This window comes from Pygoscelis adeliae, unplaced genomic scaffold, assembly GCF_000699105.1.
Source record: "Pygoscelis adeliae isolate BGI_AS28 unplaced genomic scaffold, ASM69910v1 Scaffold63, whole genome shotgun sequence".
NCBI classification, from domain to species: domain Eukaryota; kingdom Metazoa; phylum Chordata; class Aves; order Sphenisciformes; family Spheniscidae; genus Pygoscelis; species Pygoscelis adeliae.
The window spans coordinates 4,340,844-4,362,094 of NW_008824414.1; the positions used below are offsets into that span (position 1 = coordinate 4,340,844).

Genomic DNA, 21,251 nt, shown 5'->3' on the forward strand with positions numbered 1-21,251 from the left:
CACCCCATGGGTGGAACAAAAGATATGCACTGCATCAGGTTTAGATCAATACAAGTACTCAGTGTTACTAGTTCTGCATGTGAAAAACAGCACCTGCGAAATTTTGCTGAGGCAGTAGGTTTTGTTGGTATTGTATGCCATTTTCCAAATAGCTGTGTTCACCATTACAGACTAGAACCAAAGAGAAGTGGGTACATGATGGGCACAGAACACCAAGCCACTAAAACTGACACACATCTAATGCTGTAGCTTGGCAGAGCAAGCAGGATGAAGCTCTCAATCTCTTTAATTTCCTGGCAATTTAATATGCTCCGTTAAATAGTACTTCCTTTAAGAATTACAATGAAAGTTGCACACAGTTTTTATACCACTACTAAATATTCAGAAAAAAACTAACTATATTTGGCACTGAGCCCCCAAAAAAACTGTCCTCAAACAAAATTTTCCAAATGGAAGCTTACGTGTGTTGTAGACTCATTCTCTAATATCTGATGTTGTCTTTGCAGCATGCCCAGGTTAGCAGCATCTGGTTACATTGGACAGTGGCTTGATTTTCTCCCAATGAATGATATGGTAAATCAGAGGCTTGCTGGTTAAGAAGCTGCTACTAATCACAACTATGGTATCTTAGCTATAGAAGTGGTGAAACATGATTAGTGATATGTATTACTGGATTCTGTAGCATTTAGATGAGAAACAACACCCTATGTAGAGACTTTGTGACATGCAAAGCAGGTGCTTGTTTCATCTTAGAAACATGACTGGTTTAAGGTTGCTGACCTTTACAGTAATGTTTTCATTTCCACATAAATGTAAAATTTGGTCATAAGCTTGGTGTTAAATGCCTTGTGAGGTACAAATCACAGTAACCAAATTTACATTCTGAAGTGACTATTATACAGATAAAAATTGTTGCCTGCCACATTGCTGTAGTTGTTAGCCATTCATTTATCAACATTACAGATAACAAATATGGAAGATGGAAAAGGTACCCAGTCCCGTCCCCCCCCCTGTATCTCTTTCCTTTTCTTTTAATCTATCTGTAACATGTCTATTTTAATTTGGGTTAGGCTTCACATATGTATGTCTTGAGATTTTGTATCCCTTAAACACCGAGACATTAATGAGCAATGATAATCAAGAAATAGAAGGAAGAGTATTATCAGCATATTGAAATAACCACAATTTGGAATGCTTCATTGGCTCTTTTAGTTCTGTATATGCACCAAAGAGAATGGAAAAATGATAGAACCCCGTGGATTTTCATTTGCCAGTGCTCTTGGCTTTGTAGAGCAATCCCAACAGATGGTGTGGGGCAACTGTTGAACAAGAAAATAAAAAGCAATTCAGAAGGAACTCTGAAGGGAGAAAAAAAAAAAAGGCACTTTTCTGGAGAAAAGAAACCCTGCTGCATGTTTAGGTGATGTTCCCATCAGTTGTGCAGAAGTAGCTTGATTAACCATGGAAAACTTATTTCAGTGTATCATCTAAAGAAAACCACTTGTTTTGCTGGGATTGCCATTCAGCAAAGGAGGCTCCTTTCTGCATGCATGTGGGGTGACACACATTCAGATTGTAAGGAATCTTCTACAGGTTGACTCTGTCAAGGGTATGAGCTCTTTTTTTTTTTCTTTTTTTTAATAAATACACATTTTTATTATAAAACCACCAGTAAAAAATCGCTAAAAGAGTTACTTATGCAGACTATTCTAGAGGAAAAAAGTTCGAAGTACTAGAATGGAATTCAGAAGTCACTGAGTTGAGTTCATGCATTTTTTCAAAGTTGCATTCCTAAATACAATTTTATAATTCAAATGATGAATGGATATTCCTTGAAGATTTTTCACCATAGCAGCTTAAAAGCAACTGCAGTTTTCAAATTTTGATGTGATTATAATGTGAAAAAATGCGAAGCTAATTTGGTCAAACCCCCCAAACTATTGATTATCGTTAGTTATGCGATTAACTTATTTGTATTACAGTTGTGATATTGATACTATTTTGGTGACTTGACATGCGCAAAGGGATTCCTTGTTTAGTAATAAACATGGACAAAGATGATGTGGTAATGCATGAAGATCGGGTTTCCAGGTGGCTAATTTTAGCTGCTTTCAGTGCAGTTGATGTCAAGGTCATCTTGATATTCCTAAGGACCTGGTAGACTAGCAAGAACTTGTTATGCTCTTGAGGCATATGGTACTTTGTATGTGCATCTTCCTGCAGATGTGTACTGCTACCAGTGGAAGTAGAAGAATGATTCAAGGCATTGCAAATGTAAACCTTAGCTTTCTATTGTTAGACTAGTTAGGGTTGTAATTTAGTTCTTAGTGGTAGCTAGTGTTTGGTGAGTAGATCCGCAAGTGAAAATCATTATTAAAAAGAAGTGATTTATATAATTAAATCAGGAATGTGTGACTCGTTAAAATTCCAGGGAAAGGGATTACCAGTCCTTAGAGTATATCAACTCAAGAGAGATATTTAGTCTTGAAGATTCTGTGCACGCACAAAATTGAAAGTAATATTCCTCTACCGTGAATGGCCATACCTACTGTAAGAAAGGTGTTCTTACAGTAGAAGCAATGTTTTACTTATGGAACAGATAAGGCAGGATTTGGGAGGGTTTTCTAGGAGATACAAGTTTTTTCTATGCTAAACTTACTTTCTTCTTGGGGCTTCCTTTGTAGTGATATGCAGAGGATGCAAAGAAACTATCAGTTGTTGTGGAGCAAATTAAAATGGGTTTAGGCCTTCAAGGGGAAAAAACCCAATGCCTGTAAGTGTTGAGGACAGTGATTTGTCCGTGCTGTGGGAAGTACTGTTATGCCAGTGAAGGTCTTCAAATGCATGTCCTACGCAACTCACAACAGAACGTTGGAGAAATGCCTTTCAGAGTACTGCTAGCTATTGGGAAGACTGCTGTCATGATTTGGTCTCTCGATGTTGTCTGGTAACTTGATTGCTTTTACATTAGTTTAATCAGAATATCATTCAGACATGTGTAGTGTACCTTCTACTCCTGGAAGACAGCATGTCAAGTTCTTTTGAATACTGCCGAAGAGAAGATGCTCCCCTGGCTGCTGTGAATCAGGGCATATGTGGGGAAGTCTACAGCTGTTGTCTTACCTTTTCCACCCTTAGTATTTTTTCGGTCTAGCTCTTCCATGTGAACAGCAGTATGGCCTATACCTGCTGCTGTTAATGGCCCTTGCAGGCAGCAGCAGTAGCACAGAATTGACATGATTCCTGCCAATTTTCCTGCTGCCCACAGGATTGCGGGGAGCAGCAGGGAACTGATGGGAGGCTTGTTCATTGCACTCTGCTGCTGCTTGGCAAAGCTATTAGCAGCAGCAGCAGATACCCTGGAGCTCTCTCTGTGCAGACTCAAGACAACATTGCATTGGTTTACGTTCAGTTATATTTGGATGATTATCTTTGCAACCGTGAAAAGCAAAAACATTTTTCCAAATAAAATCTTTGGCTTTTAAATATGTGGCTGTCTCAGGGTCTTCCTTTCCACCTTCTATACGTTTGTCAGTTAAGAATTTCTTTCTTAATGCTGATAGATGGAATAGGTTTGTAAGCCATTGGCAGAAGGATATGCTCCTTTAGGATGTTTGATCTGTGTCCCCTCTCAGTAAGGGGGAGGGGTATTTTTGGCTTGGCAAAACGCTTTGTCCTTTTTGTTGTAGATGCTATGTAGCTTTTGAAATTGTTTTCAGTGTGCATGATGATTTATAACTGTTTATTTATAGCCACACGTTTTTCGGAAGCATGAAATGATTATCAGAATAGAAGACCTCTGCTGAATTAGATGATTTTTGTTGCTTTAGTTGCTAAGTACACGCAGATATTGTCTTCTGTAGTGCAAGCATGTTTCTGGTTCATCTAATCTCAAAACACTTGTGTTGCTTTTCAGTTTTGGTTTTTGTGACAATGGTGACTTCCTTGATGAAGGTTTCATTACAGCTTTATTTAGCTTAGAATGGCTGGCTGCTGGTGCCTTCCTGCATCTTCATGAATGTCATTTCCATATGGTTAGAAATGTCATAGCAAGATTAAAAAAATACGTTCTCGGTTTTCTAACAAATAGCTTACTGTTTGTGCAGTGCAGGAGACATAAACAGAAGCAGTAGTATAGAGCAAGAAGCAGAGGGTCAGCCTGAGGAATTAAAACATACAGTAGCCTCATCCAGCGTATTCACAATTCTGCAGTAAGAAAGTAGTAAAAGTTGTTGAGGAAAAACTTAGGAAGCAGCTTGGAGCTCTGAGGAAATGTAGTGTAAGAAACTTTGTTTTAAAAGTAATACAATATCTAGGACGATTATTGAAAAGAATAATGAAAAAGCCACCATTTCTATATTGCCCACTTAATTATTAGGCATTTTTTTTGTTTGTTTCTGGCCCAGGAATGTTCAAGAATGTACTGATTTCTTTTAAAAATCCTCTAACCATACTGGCTTTAGTAGCATTTGGCTTAGAGTTGAAATTATACCAAGAGTACATTAGCAATATTTTTTGTTTAGCTGATCTCAAAATGCAAAATAGTACATTATTTAGCATTATTACTAAGTTATGAAATAATAACCCTAAAAGATAAATCACTGCAATTTGTTATATATACTGTAACTATAACATAGAAGCATCTTGGCTAGAGTTCTCAAAAGTAAAATTAAAATTTAATAATTGTCCTTGTGATTAAGCTGCATGTTTACAGAAATATCTTTGAATTTAAGTGGTATTGTTAAGAAAAGAATCCATTTAATGTGTTGGTACCACTAGTATTTTCGATGGACAATGAACTTTATTTTGAAATGCATCTTAAATAGAAGTGAAATTCTGATTAAGTGTAAGGCCTAATCTTAACAATCTCAAAATCCTTGCAGTATTTTAAATTTTCTATGGAAAACCACATATGTATCACAAAGTAAAAGTATAAATATGTATTAAGGAAAACATAAATCAAATCCTGATCTTTCTTCATTCTTCTTTAATGGGCTTCTGAGAATCTGCTAGGATGGAGCTATGCTGTCAAAAGCTTCTTGTTTTTTTAATACCCTTTCAAAAAACCTGATCATGTCGTCTTTTTTGTTTTATTTGTTATGTTGACAATACATATTGAAAAACTTGTCTGATCTTCTAAAGTAGCACTTTAAAACATCCTTGGAATAAAGAGGAGTTTACCATGTAGCCGTGTCCCATGTAATAGAGGAGATTTTCACACCGCAAAGCGACCCTTAGGTCTGGGCAGGGAGCGGAGGGATGAAATCAAGTTAAGGACTTCTCACATTTTTTTGTAGGAAGCAGGGAAGTCTGTAAGCAAATGCTTCTACAGTCACTGTTGCTAGCTTATAGTAATGAATTCAATGAAAAAAAAAAGTTAAAAAGTATATTGGAGAGCAAAATATGTTTGAGGCCACAGACTCAGATTTTAGTCTCTGTCCCCCCGTGCCGTCCCCCAGCCCCATTGCGATGAGAGAGCTGGAACTGCAAAGTTGCCATGAGCTGAAGTCTGAGGCAGAAAAACGCTTAGTTCCCACGATTTTCCATCCGAGTGAAGAAACATGGGCGGCAGTACTGCAGGAGGTGGAGAAGCAAGAGTTAATGCCCGTACCACAAGTAGGGAAGAGCAGTCCGTTGGGGGTTAAACTGCAGAGTCTAATGGAATAATAACGGGTAGCACCATCTGCTGGCCTACTTCCGCAGAAGGAGTCAGTATTTTTAACGACATCTCTAATATTCATGCTGATGCATTTTGATGCTTTGTGCATTCATTTCTTTCTGTGCTTTGTTGGAATCTGGCTATCTGCTTACAGCTGTTGTTGAAACCCCGCTCTGGAGGGGAGGCGGGCAGCCCTTGCCATACCTGAGCTGGAGGATCAGCGGATGTGTACTTGCCAAGGGAGGAATATGTTGATAAATCACAATGTGTGTTTGTGGAGGGTTGTGCATATCTTGGCTGCAGCTCGCTAAATAGGCCATTTAGCAATCTTCTTTCAATGCTTTTCTCTTGAGCACTGCCTGGGGTGCTGAAAAAGCAGAGGGCAAGCCTTTGTCTGACGCCAAAAATGTCTTCAGTGAAGAGGCCAAGAGGAAGGGTAAGTGAAAGCCTGAATGAGTGGGAGGAGGAGGGGTTCTTTGGGCTAAAAGGCTAATGGGATTGAATAACCTTCCTTATTACTGGCTGCTGCTGCGGGAGCCGTGCTGCATCGCCATCTTGAGCTTGTTGCTGTTTTCTCGAGTCTTGGTTATTTGTTGTAGCCTGTAGGCCTTAAGGTGGCATTTTAGAGAGTGATCCTGAACCCTGCCTCCTTCCCGGTGCTGCAGCGCAGCTGTTAGGGCTTTGATGAGGCACGTATAGAAAATGTATCCAGTGAAGTGCACTGGATTTGGCCAGAAAATGTGTTTGGAAATTCCTGGTGGCTTTTCTTCATGCTGTAGGCAGAGGCGCATTTACGGGTGAGAACGTAACATAACTGTTATCTGCTGGGGTTTTTGTCTGTTTGAATAGGAAATTCTTTCCATTCCTCAAAGGGGAAGGGGGGAGGGGAGGAAAGCAAAAACATGTCTTCTAGTCTGTTTGAGAGGCTGATAATCTGAATATTGCGTTCTTAGCGTAAACAACTCTGTGTCTATGAAGCGCTGATTAAAAACCTGAAAATAAAAACAAGTTACATTTTCTAACTAAGGCACTGGCCTTTTGATGATCTCAATAAAAGAAGTACTGCTTTCTGATCTTTTTATGAATCTAGAGCTGTGTAATTCTAGTTTTGGTTTTGTCTTTTGTCTGTTTTTTAATCTTGATTTTGTTCAAGCATCTGTTCTGTTTAGCACTGAGTTAGTCTTGTAGATCTTTCGTTTGCTTTAAGGTATCTGTGGTCCTGGTATCTTACCAAAGCCGAAATACTGATGCTGTTACCTTCGGGAGTTCTTTGCTTTTTCAGATTTTATGAGAAGAACATTTACTGGAGATGTTGGAGGTGTGTGTCAAATGTATAGGAATGCTTGCAAGGTTAAGGATTGGTGTCTCTAACTACAGAGGTGGAAATAAGGCTGAGAGAATTTTAGATTTTTTTTTTACCGATTTTCAGTACATGGATTGGTTGTTTAAAACCCACAATTGATGTAGTTATTCTGAAACCCACGCCGTTCTGTGGTATAAACAGAATTCCTTCTTTTTTGTGTCTGCATGAGTCCCTGCCAGTTTAATTTTTTTTAAATGCATATCCAGATCAAAAACATTTGCACTTTTTCTCTCAGGAAATGGTTATATTCTTAAAATAAAGTGATTTTATTTACTTTTTTTGTCTCGTGCTACAGCCTCCTTCCTCCAAGAAGACTGATGGTTCAGGATCATATACTAAGTTGCAGAATACCCAGGTGAGGGCAATGTCTGAAAAGAAGCAGAAGAAAAAAGCAGACTCGGAAAGTAAACAAGAGAAGGCAAATCGCATAATATCTGAAGCGATTGCAAAAGCAAAAGAGAGAGGAGAGAGAAACATTCCACGAGTAATGAGTCCTGAAAACTTCCCCAGTGTTTCAGCTGAAGGAAAAGAGGAAAAGAAGGGTAGAAAACTTAAATCCAAACCAAAGGACAAGGAGAGCAAAAAACCGAGAACTGGTTCCTCATCCAAAATTAAAGAGAAAACAAAAATTGGGTAAGTAGATTAAAATGTCTTCTCACTTCTCTTCAGACTGTAAATCCTTGATTAAAATGAAAAGTGCTTGCTGATAATAAAATGTTCTCCTCCGCTGCCTACACAAAATTCTTCCTGATTAAGTCCATGTGTGGACTCTCTCATTCAGGAACAAGAATGCTCTCTTTTCTCTTTAGATAAAAATCATTGTAGGACTGTCCTTTTGAAAGGAATTATTTTAAATTCATATCCTAAACTATTCTATACTTACTTTGAAGCATAGACAAGACCGAAGTATTTTCCATCTAGTGTGGTGTAATCAGTTCTGACTCCAAATTAAGTTTTATCTGGTATTATAAATGCTGTCTTTATCAATTTTGGCATGTATCTTCAATACAGTTTGCATGATAAACTGCATAGGAAGAAACTGGAAGCTTAATGAACTTGTTAGTAAGTGAATATTCTTGTAGATATCACATGTATCAAAAGTAAAGTACATATCGGAAAATATGTATTCTAAGCACTTTGTAGTCTTCAGTCATATCAATTTAATCTGCCCTCTTAAAAATTTTGCAGACTCAGCTGGGTCAAGCTGGGTGGATACCTTGGGGTAAGGAGCTTTCGAAAGACATTACATGAACACTCCAAGGGATTCAGTAGGCGGCACATCTTCTGACTCTAGAGCTAAACTAGTTCTCCTGTATACTTTTAAAGGAAACTGTAATTTCCAATGTTAAGTATGTCAGTCAGGACTTGAAATGGAAATCTTAGCTACAGTCTGATTTTTGTTTTTTCAATCCGTGCTCTTTTTGCAGTAGCAGAAATATTAACTGGCATATCTCTCCAAATCTAAATGTCTCATATACATATGTATATTCTCATGTATATGGAGCAGAAATGAATGTTCTTTTAATCAGCCCATTTCTCTGCATTTTCTTTTTTTTTTTTTTTCCTAGAGATCAGTGCTTTTCTTATATATTTGAAGTAAACAACTTCCTTGAGATGTTATCCTATAGTATAAAGGTTACCACTCTAAGCTCAACTTGATTCTTAACCTGAACTTTCATGGTCTGTCTTTCGCTTCTGGTTATGGGTTGGCATATGAATGCTGCTCATAATACTCCTTTGCGCACTGTATAGTGCTTCCTTTTCTTTCTCCATCTTGTTTAAAGTGGGATTTGGATGTGTAGTTCCAAAGCTGATTTCACTTTCATGTTTCTGAATTTACTTATGTTCTAACAGACATTTTGTGTGTCTGTCTAATGGGAGAACTTATACAGTGTTGTTTAGCTAGTGTCAGTTTCCTGAAGCTTTATGTGACTTGACCTTAGTGTGCTTTTTATTCATTCTTTCAGATAATTAACAAAACCTGCCAAAATATCATCCTTATGATATACTAGATAGTTCCCATATTTTTACTGTTTTAAATCAGAAAAGTGAAATAAACTGTTACATCTGCATTCAGTTTTCTGTCTTCATGAAATGCGTAGCTGGGCACATCAGTTAGGATCAGTTTTCAAGATTTCATGAGGCAGCATCAATTGAGAAATAGATGTTTCTCAAACTATGTTTTTAACCGTGATATTTGTGCTTGATCCAAAGTACAGTGAAGCTAGTAGAGAGACTCCCATTTAATTAAGGATGGCCAACTTTTCATAATTTTGCGTTCAGCTGTGAAGGTTTGCCTCCCCGTTATTTACCACTCTAATCAACTAATGCCCCAGTAGCACTCTAACTTAATCGTGCTGCCAGGTATTGCTTTAACTACGTGGGACACATACCTAAAGATTTAGCAGTCAGATCCTGTTAAAGAGCGGTGAAGAGAGTCTTCTAGAGCCACATACTACAGATTTTACAGAATTTCTATGTATTTTGATGGAGAGCAGTAAATCAAATGCTTTGAGGCATCCACATACTTCCATTTTTGTATCCAGACAGCTTCATCTGTTATGTTGTGTTATCACTATTTTGTATTATTTATATAAATACATAAAATATGAACTGTTTAGCAAAGAATATACTATAGTGGTTTTGAAGAGCAGTAATTGCAAGAAGGCCTTTTTTTAAAAGTACAATCTCACCAGACTGTTCTCTATGCAAATGTAACGATTGGTCTTATATAATAAGAATATTTACTATAGAATGGCTATACTTGTGCTTTCAAAGGTGGTCAAAAGAATTGTGTGATTAATAAGATTTGTTTTATTTAGAGAAGAACAAAATTAAATCCAATAACTAATAAGGGTTTTAGAAGGCTAAACAACTCTTCTAAAGGTTTCTTCCTATCTTACATTCTTAGAAAAGTATTTCTTAACGAATCTAAGCACATCCTGGAAATTATTGTCATGTCAAAATAGGATTGGGGTTTTAAATGTGTGTGTTGCTACACTGGTTTTCTCATTTATCTTAAAATAAAACAAACTGACTGAATCTTGGGAGAAAATTGTACCATGTTAAAATAATACCTTCAGAAGACAAGTGCTTTATTGGGCTAGAAGGGAAAGGGAGGACCTCAATTCTATGAAAACTTTTGGTTTTCTCTTGGAAATAAGGATTTTTGAGCTCTGTTTAAAATTAAGAGAAAAATTACTTTTTTTTCTTTTTTACTCAATGAGGAGAAAAACTATTAAAAAAATAGCAAAGTTGTATGTATGACTGCTTGCTATTTAAGCAGGAAAGAAAACCTGAAGACAGTAAAAAGTCCCCTCATGATTAAAAAGATGAATAAACAATTTCCAACTGTTATAAACTGTTATCAACTGTAGTTCTTCTACAAGCAACAAAATCACGAGTGAAACTTTACAACCAATAAAGGTCTGCAGTAAAAAGAATAAGCTAAGTATACGTTTGTAACAATAGTGGAGAATTTGTTTGAATGCATCTGGCCTTCCTTTTTAGAAGGAATTCCACTATGATATGTCCATCCTAGGTGAGTATCTTTCTTTTCATTCAGTGTTTTCTATAGCAAACATATTTAACTTGCAGTAACTGTTCAATGTGCTGATTCAGTTTGGATTCTGAGAGCCAGACTGGTGCAGGAGGTGGTGTGGAGTTATGTGTGTTTGAGAAGATCAGACTTGTGTTTCAGGTGACTCCTGTTTGATTTGCAGGCTAGTATTAGAGCTGAAAGAGCAGAAACTACTAACAAATACATTGTTTCGGGTTTTTTTGAGAAGTGTTTGGAGAATTGTTTTAATGTGATCTTTCACATCTCTGCTAGCATCAAACATAGCCTATCCAATATGAGCACAACTGTACCTTCTCTAGTCCAGCACTCAAACACCAAACTCTTATTTAGATTGTGATCATAGACTTTGCTGGGATCTTACAAGGGTCCTGTCTGTGTAGCGTATCCTGTGTAGCACATCCTGTATTGCTCTTGAGGAGGATTTGCAGAGGTACACAGTTGTCCAGCTGTGAAAATGAGATACTCTGCCTCGCTGATCTGGCAGAGCTGGAACACTAGTTGCTGAACAGACCTTGTGTCCTGGTAGCCATGTGTGTTTCAAAAACACACCTTTTTTTTTTAATGTAATACCATACGGCTTTTACTGAAATTGTGTAGCCCGCATCTAGGATCAAAGTAAGTTTTAACTACTGTGTCTCAGTTTACGGAATTTAAGGGACAGGATGATTTTTAAACAGTCTTTTTTTTTTTTCCCTTGCTAATTAAACATAATTGGTATGTCTTTGGGGGCTACATGTTAACTTGCATTTTCCTTAGTGAGTCCTATGAGATCTGCACGTACAGAAGAAATTTATAGCACGATTCTTTTCAATTTATCATTACTAGTTATAAATTACTAGCAGTTACTTTCTAGGCAGGCTGTAGTTTCTTTCTAAAGGTGAGGATTAAGGTTTTTAAGCCTCTGACCTGTTGAAGTCATGGAAATAATGCCTGTTAATTTCAGTCAAATGGTTTAGAACTGGATTCAGTAATTAGTAAAGTTGCTGTGCCATAAGCATTGGTGAAGATAAATGACTAAATTCTTTTGTTACCAAGAACATTGTAAGTGTATGACAGAAATTATTAGAAGAATGCATGTGTAATGTATTTAGTGTTACCAAATTGAGTAACCAGTTTGCTTTTTGTGTTGATTACTGATAAAGTTAATTCTTTAAAATTAACTTACTTTACAATTTTTTTGAGGACCGCAGAACCACTTTTCATATCCTGGCTATTTACCAACGTGCGTTGCTGCTTAGGAATCTATTTAAACCTTTAACATTTTTGCATAGAATTTATTTCCATTTATAAGCTTTTTTCTAACTGATTATAATTCTAGTTCTTCCATTTAAGGTGATGCATATTTAAACTAAAAAGTCTACTTCTTACCACTTGATATGAAGGATTGAGGAATTATGAATTTGTGAACATTCTGTTGTTCAAAAAAGTAGATTGGCATTTAGGTTTTATAGCTCTCAATGTATTCCCACCTACTCAAACATAAAATTAAATATCAAGGCCCTGATGAAAAGCAGCAGCTCCGCATTGGTGATGTAAAGGACAGTATCAGTAGACTACATCTAGGAAATTTTTTTTATCACTGCATAGTTCAAATAAATAAATAAATCCCCCAAATCCTAAGAATTTGATTTATAGAAGTTCAATTTGGGGTGGTAGTCCTTAAGTTCAAAACTGTTTCCTGTTATCCGAAATGGCTGTATTTTCATGTGCTAAAAGAACAATGGTGGATTATTTTTTTTTCTATTAACCCTTAAATTATGTAGTAATGAATTCAGCAAGTCCTATGTGATTCTGTTCACTACTCAAACGAGTAAATGTCCTTGTTGCCTTGAAGTAGGTCTCACATGTACTGTCAAGACAGAGCATTTTTAGGACCCAAGGCCCCGACAGAAAATCTTTATATGGTTGTGTGTTGATATGATGCTGTTAAGATGGTTTGAAACCTTTGTAAACTCAATTAGCAATAGGAGACATGGGAAGAGGGGTGGAAAGGAAGTGATTCACCTGTTACGCTGAGCCTGTATCATTTAAGTTTAAATGTATAGAACTTGAAGTGAATTTCCTAGAAGGCAGACACTGTGAGTTGTCTTTTGGGTTTCGTGTAAGTCAGGCAAATGTTGGCTAATAGGTCTGTGCTCAAAGGGAAGAGATCTCACTGAATCTTTTTGTTCTGTTAGACCTGTTAGATCATAAACTACTTCTGTCGTGATTAGAAATGGCACACGAATTCCAAATTTGACCATCCTGTGCATTGAGCTGTGACTCCTTGGTGAAGTTTGCTCTGCTCCCAGATTCCAGTTTTGATGCATAAGTTGGGTCTAAGTGATATAATCTTAGGTTTCTGCTGAAAAATATATGAATGCAAAATAGTTTGGTCTTGTCGAATAACTAACTAAATGCTTGTTCTCTTGCATTATTATTCCAATGTTGTATGAGCTTGAAATGGCTGTTGGCTCCAGTAAGACTATAGGAGTGTTTTAAAAATCTGTGCACAATCCAAAAGTTATTAATATGAAACATAACTGGAGAAGGAGACAGTGGCTAATATTAGTGTGTTAGTATTATTCATTAAACATATACTAAAAGGATAAGAGCTACTGTTTTTATACCACCAATTTAACTCTCATTCCAAGAGGATATGCTACCTTGTCAAGGAAATACCTGCTTTGTATTTTGCTAATAGATAAGATTTTTAGCTAAGTTTTTAGTGATAAATGAATACTAATACTGTTGATAACACAGGAGTTTTATTGCTAGTAATATAACAAAGTGTTTTGACTACGAATTAAAACATTTGGGAGGTGGCTTTGGACACTAATAATTAGTTACTTGATGTTTTTCTGTTTTGGGAAAATTGAAGTAAAATGATGTATTAAAGGCATGCATTGAAGGCCAGCAATACTTACTAGTTCTTACATGCCTAATACGTATTTGCTGTTTTTCTTTTCTTTCTTCTTTAATACTTCCTCATGTTCACTATTTGGAAGGCTTTGAAAACTGTTCTTCATAATTTTAAAGCTGTTCAAAGTGCTGACAACTCTTCCATCACGTTCTCTGCTATCAAACAGAAAGGGAATGGAGCAGATTCTTACTGTTTCTTACTTTATAAGAAAGAAGTTGCAATGTTCCTCAAATAGCGGTTCCTGGTGGTCTTGCTGGTACTTTAAGTCTTCTAGTTTTGTGGATCTAAACCACGTTAGGAGTCTTGTGCTAAGGATCAGAAGTAATAATGGCTCATGAGATGGCTTCTTTTTAAACTTTTCCATTGGTATAAGTTTCTCAACATTTTTACTTTAGTTTGTAGTTACAGAAGAAGGAAATAGATGTTGAAGAAATCTACACTGTCTAATTGTTAAAGTATTTCTAGATGTTATGTAATAAGATAAGTTTTAAATTTCAAAAGGCAAGAGAGTGAAATTGGAATGGAGTCTAGTGATATTATTTATTCTGTGTCTACAGTGTGCTGTTTCTTTTTCATAGAAACAGAATAGATAGTTTCTGTTCAGAACAGTTTGTTTCGGGGTGGAAAAAGGGATTTTAGCCAAGGATCTTTATGCTTTCATGCAGAAATTTATAAACTGGCAAGAGAACTTGCTCTCTCAATGAAAATTTTTCACAGAATTGATCCAGTTTACAAGCTTCTGAAAATCATTGTTTTCACATAGCAGATTTTTTAGAAGTTTTTGGCCAAAATATGAGCAGATTGCATTTTTACTAATAGAAATGCGTGACTTTAGCACCATACTGTCGTTCAGCAACTTTCGATAGCAAGGAGCATTGTGGTTCTGGGCACTGGATCAGAAAGAAGTGAAACTGTGCATTTATTCCTCTCATTGGCATCATATCCATATCGAGGAGGAAGCATTCTGATCTGCAACATGTATAGAAGATGTTAAGAAAACTTCAGGGAGGCGCTCAAAGAGAAGTACTGGGGGTAGGGAATACAAGATCAAGGTAAGACACAAAAGCTGACAGAGAAATGGAATATGTGTAGGACTGCAGGGGCAGAGCAAGAGGTGAACACAAGGGAGGACTACGACTACAGAGAAGGAGAGGAAAAAATGTGCAAGGAAAGATGTAGCTAGAGTACTTTAATCACAAAATAAGCCCATGTTCTAAAACAGAAGGTCCTTAAAATCCTCTGCTATTCAATGGATACCACTACAACCCATAGTAAAATAGTCATGGCCTTTCTTAATATTGCGCTTCTTGAATCCAAAAGGAACCTGAGCGTAAAATGTTAGGTAGTAGTGCATGAAATGAGGATGAACTATGGTTGCATGGATACAAATGCTTAACGTAGCAACGTGCATTTATGAAGCATTTTAATCTACCATTTCACAAAAGAGGATCAAAATTTGGAATAGGTTGCCCAGGGAGGGGTCAGCCTTGGAGATAAGCAGAACTTGACTGGACTGAGCTATATAAAAGAACTGTGAAGTTGGCTTTGAGTAGGGACCAGATGTCCTCCAGAGACCCCTTCCAGCTTGACTTGTATCTCAACACTTATTTCATGAAAGAACATTTAGTTATCCTTTTTCTTCATCATTAGTAGTCTTGTTCATTTAAAAATCAGAATGTATATCACATTCACAATCATCTCTACATGCCATACATGCATCAGGCCTTTAATGCCTTTGCTCCAAATCAAAGAGAAGACTTGGGATCTTATTTATTGGTCGAAAAAGAATAATTTACAAATTATATCATGTGAGTTCACTGGATTGAGTATATTCTATGTCCAGTTATTTCAATGAAAAGGTCAACCAGGGACAGGCAGAGATCAGCACAGCTTGTTGCACTTAATAACATACGGGCAAAGTTTAGAAGAGTGCATACCCAGTTGAGACCAGAGTTTCATCTAGCCTGGTATCCTCTCTTCAGCAATGGCCAGAAGCAGATGCAATGGGAAGAATTTGAGAGCACGGAAAACATACATGATACTTCTTAATATTTTCCCAAACTCCAAAGATGTAAACCAGGAACTTTGTGGGATGGTTACCGTTTCATGAGTTTACTGGTCTTCCAAGAAATTCTCACTCATAAGTTTATCAGGTTTTCCTTTAAATCCATGTTAAATTTTAGCATCCACAATTCCGTTTAACAACAAGCTCAGAAGATCAATCATGGTGATTGATCTTTGGATCATCTTTGATCCACTTTGGAATCTACTAGCTAATTTGACGTATTAGGTGACAAGTGCTAATGTAATACTTAAATTCTATGAAACAAAGTGAGATAAAAATAGAAAAAGTAGTTTATCCAAGTCCATCACTGGAAAGAGTCAGACAAATACCTGAAACTCCAACAGTCTTTAAAAAAAAAAAGAAAGAAAGAAAAAAGAATCCTAATCAGAGATTGAAAAGTGAGGGGAAAAAAAACCCCAAACTACTCTTGAAGACAGTAGTTCATTGAAGACAGCGTGTTCGTTGTTGAAATTATTTCCTGCAATGATGAAACATGTTTTCTAAGTAATCATTGAACTCAGAACACCTAATGGAAAGCAAGGACTTGAGGACCAGAATTTACTTTTGAACAAGCAGCTCTGTGAACAGGCAGATCTGTGATTATGCTTACTGCAGCTTACATGCAACATGCATTTGCCAGTGCTATTCACTTCATACTGGAAGTAAAAAATATGGGAGTGGAAAATGTTTTCTTTCTTTTTAACCTTTCCACTGAACATACCTAGTGGTTAAATATTGAAAACCAATGAAAATGTTCATTGCTTCTTAAAATATGCCTATAATCTTTTGTAAGCCATGTTGCTTAAACTATCCATAGTGTTTTGGTAATTTAAGATTTTCATTTTGTGTGTGGACTGTTAGTTTGGACATAGAAAATATGTGATAGTTCTCTCACTTGGACACTTGCAAAGAGAAGCAAATGAGATACAAGTGTTTCAACCACTACCTTCTCATCAGTGGTTTTTCAGGTGGCCAATATATTTGATGCTATTTTGGTGTAAGGGAACTTGTACTGTCTGTATAAAGACTGAAGTCATGTTTCATTTGTTCTGTGAAATGGCAGAAGAGGCTTGTATGCTGGAACAGTTATCTCATTTTCTGTTACACAGATCTGATGATTAGATATTATATGAAATATATATTTTAGGACAGCTCTTTATCTGTGATTTTATTTGATAGTTTATCATTCTGCCGTTATGCCACTGAAAACATGTTTAAAAAGGAGTATTTGGCACATTTCAAATATGAAAAAATAAATACTTTGACACGCTTTAGTTAAAAACAAATGAGATGAAGTGGTATCATGATTTACAGCATAACCTTTAAATCTGAACAAAGAAATAATTGGTGCTTTTTCATTAGAATTTAACTAACTTGTTCAGCACAATGTTGGTTCTTAACGTATTCTGAGAGGTTCTATCTTACAGGTAAAACTAATGGGTTTTGAACATAGCTTCTCTTTTTTTACTTTTTTTTAAAGGGCAAAAAGGATTCATGCAGTTCCCTCATTTCTACCATTGAATGACTTATTTAAACATTTGCGTGTCAGACAGCTTTGAATGATGTTAGATTGTTGCCCATAGCTAATTTTTTTTGAGTGAAAAGATTTATTTTGCAATGATAAATCGTTTATGGTAAATCATTTGTTGTTGTCATCTGCAGATGGTATTTATGCTAACTTTGTATAGTTTACCATTGCCAGTTAGTTTAAATGTTGGATTTTGCATGTCTCTTACTCATTTATAGATTTAAAATATGTATGATACAGAGGACTTTGCGATGGTAAGGTAACTGCTTACCTGTAGAGAAGCTCAGTAAGAGTAGCAGAAAATACTGTCTACTGTGAAGTTGTAGCTTTTTGTTTTTTGACATATTTTTCATTTTTCACAGTGGTGCTTCCTGAGTTTTATATTAAGAAGAATACAGGAATTGCTAGTGAATGTGGTATTGTTTTTACTCTTGAAGTTAAGTAGACTAGTATATGGCATTCACTTAGACGCTGGGGGTTTTTTTTCCTAACAGAAAGCTAATCATCACACTGGGTAAGAAGCAGAAAAGAAAAAATGAATCGTCAGATGAATTGTCTGATGCTAAGCAGACTCCGCAGCGGCAATTGAAAGATGAAGACTCACAGGTAAGTAGTCAGAATTTTTCCCTTTTAAATTTCTATGTGTTGTTATTTCTACAGGTCTCTTTTCCCCTCTCTCCAAAAAGTTATATTCCTTTTGACACAGTGACAGTTACTTTCTCACTGCTGTTTATCTCTCATAGGTACAACCTTACATTATCAGCTACTTTTCCTAGTTGAAAATCAGAAAATCCTACAGGTTAGAGTCCCTTTTCAGTAATGGGACATCAATGCCTTGCTTGTATCTGTTTCATTTCAGTACAGAAGTCCATAGATTTGAGACTGTAAGTACTCATCTATTGAGCTGGCAGTTAGACCTGGTCCTTACTTTGGCTGACTTTGTGGTGAAAATGCAGAGATTGCCTAATAGAAGGGACTAGCTCTTTGAGCACATTTAAAAGGCTTGTTTCAAACCTTACTGTTTTTTCTGAGTTCTGCTTCTGTAGAAAGAATTGGTTTCTTGCAGTATTGGATCTGAAGGGAGCAATGATCAATATGCTGATAGGCTCTAGCTGCTTGTGGAATGCTTCTGAAGGAAGTGCCAGGTCAAGAATTAAAGTGGTGGAGTCATTCCCTTGAGGAATATCTCCCTTGTAACTTTCTGCAATTTATTTGTAGATTGCCCTAGTATAATAGTAGCATAGCTAATTATTTATGAAACTTGTGCACAAAGAAGTATGAACTGTTTGTAAGAGATTATATCCTATTTACGTGTATGTTAGTAACAGAATTCTAACTTTCTTGCTTTAGGGCAAACTCCATTAAAAGTAAGGTTATATGCTGGAAATGCACAGGTTTTTATCTTGTGGCAATTTCATCCACAGAGATGAAATCAATATTCAAAATAAGTTGGTGTTGAGTAAAAATTAATTGCATTATTTGATGACAATGTCAGAAAACAATTATGAGATACTGAGTTGACCTTCAGTATTTCACAGATAATAATGGTGGGGGGGAAAAAGAGGATCAGAAGCTATTTCCGAGAATGACTTAAGTGATAGCTTGTCTTAGGTAAAAGTTACCTGGAAGGGAGCATGAAATTAGTTATTTATCAGGGAATTTGTCTTGGTATAGAAAGTCCATTTAGTACACTGAAGGAGGTGAAAGCAGGTTTGGTGGTTCTGAAGTACTGTAACTTCTCAGTGTTCTGTAATCAGATAGGTATAAATTTGTAGGCCAACAAATATAATACAAAAGACTGAAGATAATTTCTTTTTTCTCATTGCTTTTGTTTTTTTGGGTATTTGATTTTTAGCACAACAAGGGTCATCTTCAATTCTAGTGTTGGATAGACAGAGAGAGTATCGTCGAATCGCATGATCCTGGCATGAAGGGAACAGAGGGTAGATATAATAAAGGGTGGCATGGGATAGAAAAAAATTATACTGCAGAATGTCATGGCACTGCCCAATCTACCTTTGAAGGAGTTTGGGAGAATCATAACAGGAAAGACAAAGTTGCTTTACTTCATTAATTCGTTCTCTTTAGTTTTCGAACGTTTTCATGATTTTCTTATCCTATTGCAAATAGCTGTCTATTTCTAAGCTCTGGGGGGCAATTTTAGGTCTTTCTTTTTCCTGAATTCATTTTGTATGCTTAGTTTCACAGTAAGTGTCTTCCTTAAATACGTTGATTCATTTCTTGGAACAATGTGTGGTATCACTTTATTTTGTGCCTTAGAGCATTTGTTTATGACCATGCTCCTCAGCTCAGGGAAATATGAAGTTTTGTTCAAACAAGTCAGGTTACATATTAATGTGTTGGAGAACACACGTCTGTTGATGTTTTGTTAATCACTTCATACTTTAAGAAAAGACATAGTGAGAAGGATTGAAAATGCCAGTTAATGCCTCATTAGGTTTTGAAAAATTCAACAAATACTTAATGAGTAAAACTTGAACCTGGTTCTTAATCCTTCTTTTCCTAATTCATACATCATTTTGCATTGCTCCTATTAGCTGGTATTTAAAAAAAAAAAAAATCTACTGTCAGCAAACTATTGTTGATTTAACTGTAATGTGACATTTTATGTTACATTGTCTGTTTAAATCTGAAGTTTCTTTTTGTGCTAACACCCCATCCCACATACACTCACTTTTTATTGAAGAATAGCTAATCTGGCTACGTTATTGTGGAAAGCTGATTGAGTAGTTTCATATATGCACTGTCCCAGCTTCTCCAGAAGAATGGTGATGCCCCTTCTTTGGTTTTTACTGTATATGTAGTGTTACTACTCTACCTTACTGAAATACTTACAATGTAGTTGTTAAAGTATAGCTAGGACGTTAACCAGATACCAGCCAGACCAAGGGCTGAGTTTAACAGTCAGGAAGAAAGTTCCTGTGCTGCAATCTTACTGTTACTTAATATCTGCTCTGCAGAAGCCAGTATCACCACAGGATTTTGGTTTTTGTTCTGCTCACAACTTGTTCTTCTCCCAGCTGATTACTACAGTGTATTGCAACCAGCAGTGGCCTTTCCTGAACAAAAATATGCTTTGCTGTGTAGCTCAATAGAATTAATTTATTTTATAGAGATGTTTTACTTTGCCAATTTTATTTTTGTGATGATCAGTTCTTTAAAGCAGATTGCAGTGTTTTCAAATGTTAGCCTGTTAGTTTGATTCTGCTATCATTATTTAGCCAGTGGATTTACAAATTAATCTTACAGTTAAGTGTGCACTGTCTCATATATTGGTACTGAGGGGTGGAAAGGATATGCAATATCCTAATAATCTAAGCATTTGAAACTTAAACAGTGAGTGAGAAGCAATTATTTTCTTAGACTGAACATTATTTCTCCAACTGGAACTTGTCCTCAAATTCTTGCAGAAACAAGAGTGGGAAGATTAGAGAGATAAACAGCAAAGTAAGCCAAATGCTGCTGTTAAACAAGCTTGATTAAGGTGGAGGCGAAAACAAATACATTAACAAAGCAACAAACTTTATTAGCCATCAAATCAGACTTCACCAGCAATCTGACCAATATGACCTAATGAAAATCTTTCTAATTTTTTGTATAGCACTGTTAGTAGAGACACTTCAGCATATTTTCTGTCTTTCACTCGGGTTCTTGAATTGGACAGTAACACACTGCTGTTAGGCTGCATTATGAAATTGCTGTTGAAATACTGATGCTCATGGGAGATCTGTTATATATCAGCTTTGTTCCCATACCCTGAAAATATCATTCCATGTTTGCTTTTGAATTGTACAAATAAAAGTATCAAATGTTTATATGAAACAAAAAAAAATAATTTAATTGATCGAAAATAGTATATGACTTCTTCTGTCCCTCTGTGATTCACATGCTTCGTATTTTCTATCAAATGTTGGCCTTTGGTTTTAGATACAGCTGAAGTATTGCTTAGTGTCTCCCAAAACTTGCAGTTCATGTTAAAGGAAGCTTTTGGTAAAACCTCTATTTTTATTCTCCCGTGTGCAGAAGAGAAGATCAAATCGTCAAGTTAAAAGGAAAAAATATGCTGAAGAAGGAGAAGGAAAACAGTCAGAAGAAGAAGCTAAAGTTTCTGTGAAAATCAAAAAGAATTCTCC

At 36.2% G+C, this 21,251-nt stretch overlaps 1 protein-coding gene across 1 annotated transcript in view; it reads left to right on the forward strand.

The window, feature by feature from the left end:
* Positions 1 to 21,251, forward strand: part of CHD9 (chromodomain helicase DNA binding protein 9) — a 92,136-nt gene that overhangs the window by 28,159 nt on the left and 42,726 nt on the right. Inside the window, exons 4-6 of the mRNA XM_009320846.1 lie at positions 7,318 to 7,655; positions 17,592 to 17,703; positions 21,142 to 21,251. The exon at positions 21,142 to 21,251 is cut by the window's right edge and continues 40 nt beyond it. Coding sequence (XP_009319121.1) covers positions 7,318 to 7,655; positions 17,592 to 17,703; positions 21,142 to 21,251 — 560 coding nt within the window. The remainder of the gene's footprint in view (positions 1 to 7,317; positions 7,656 to 17,591; positions 17,704 to 21,141) is intronic.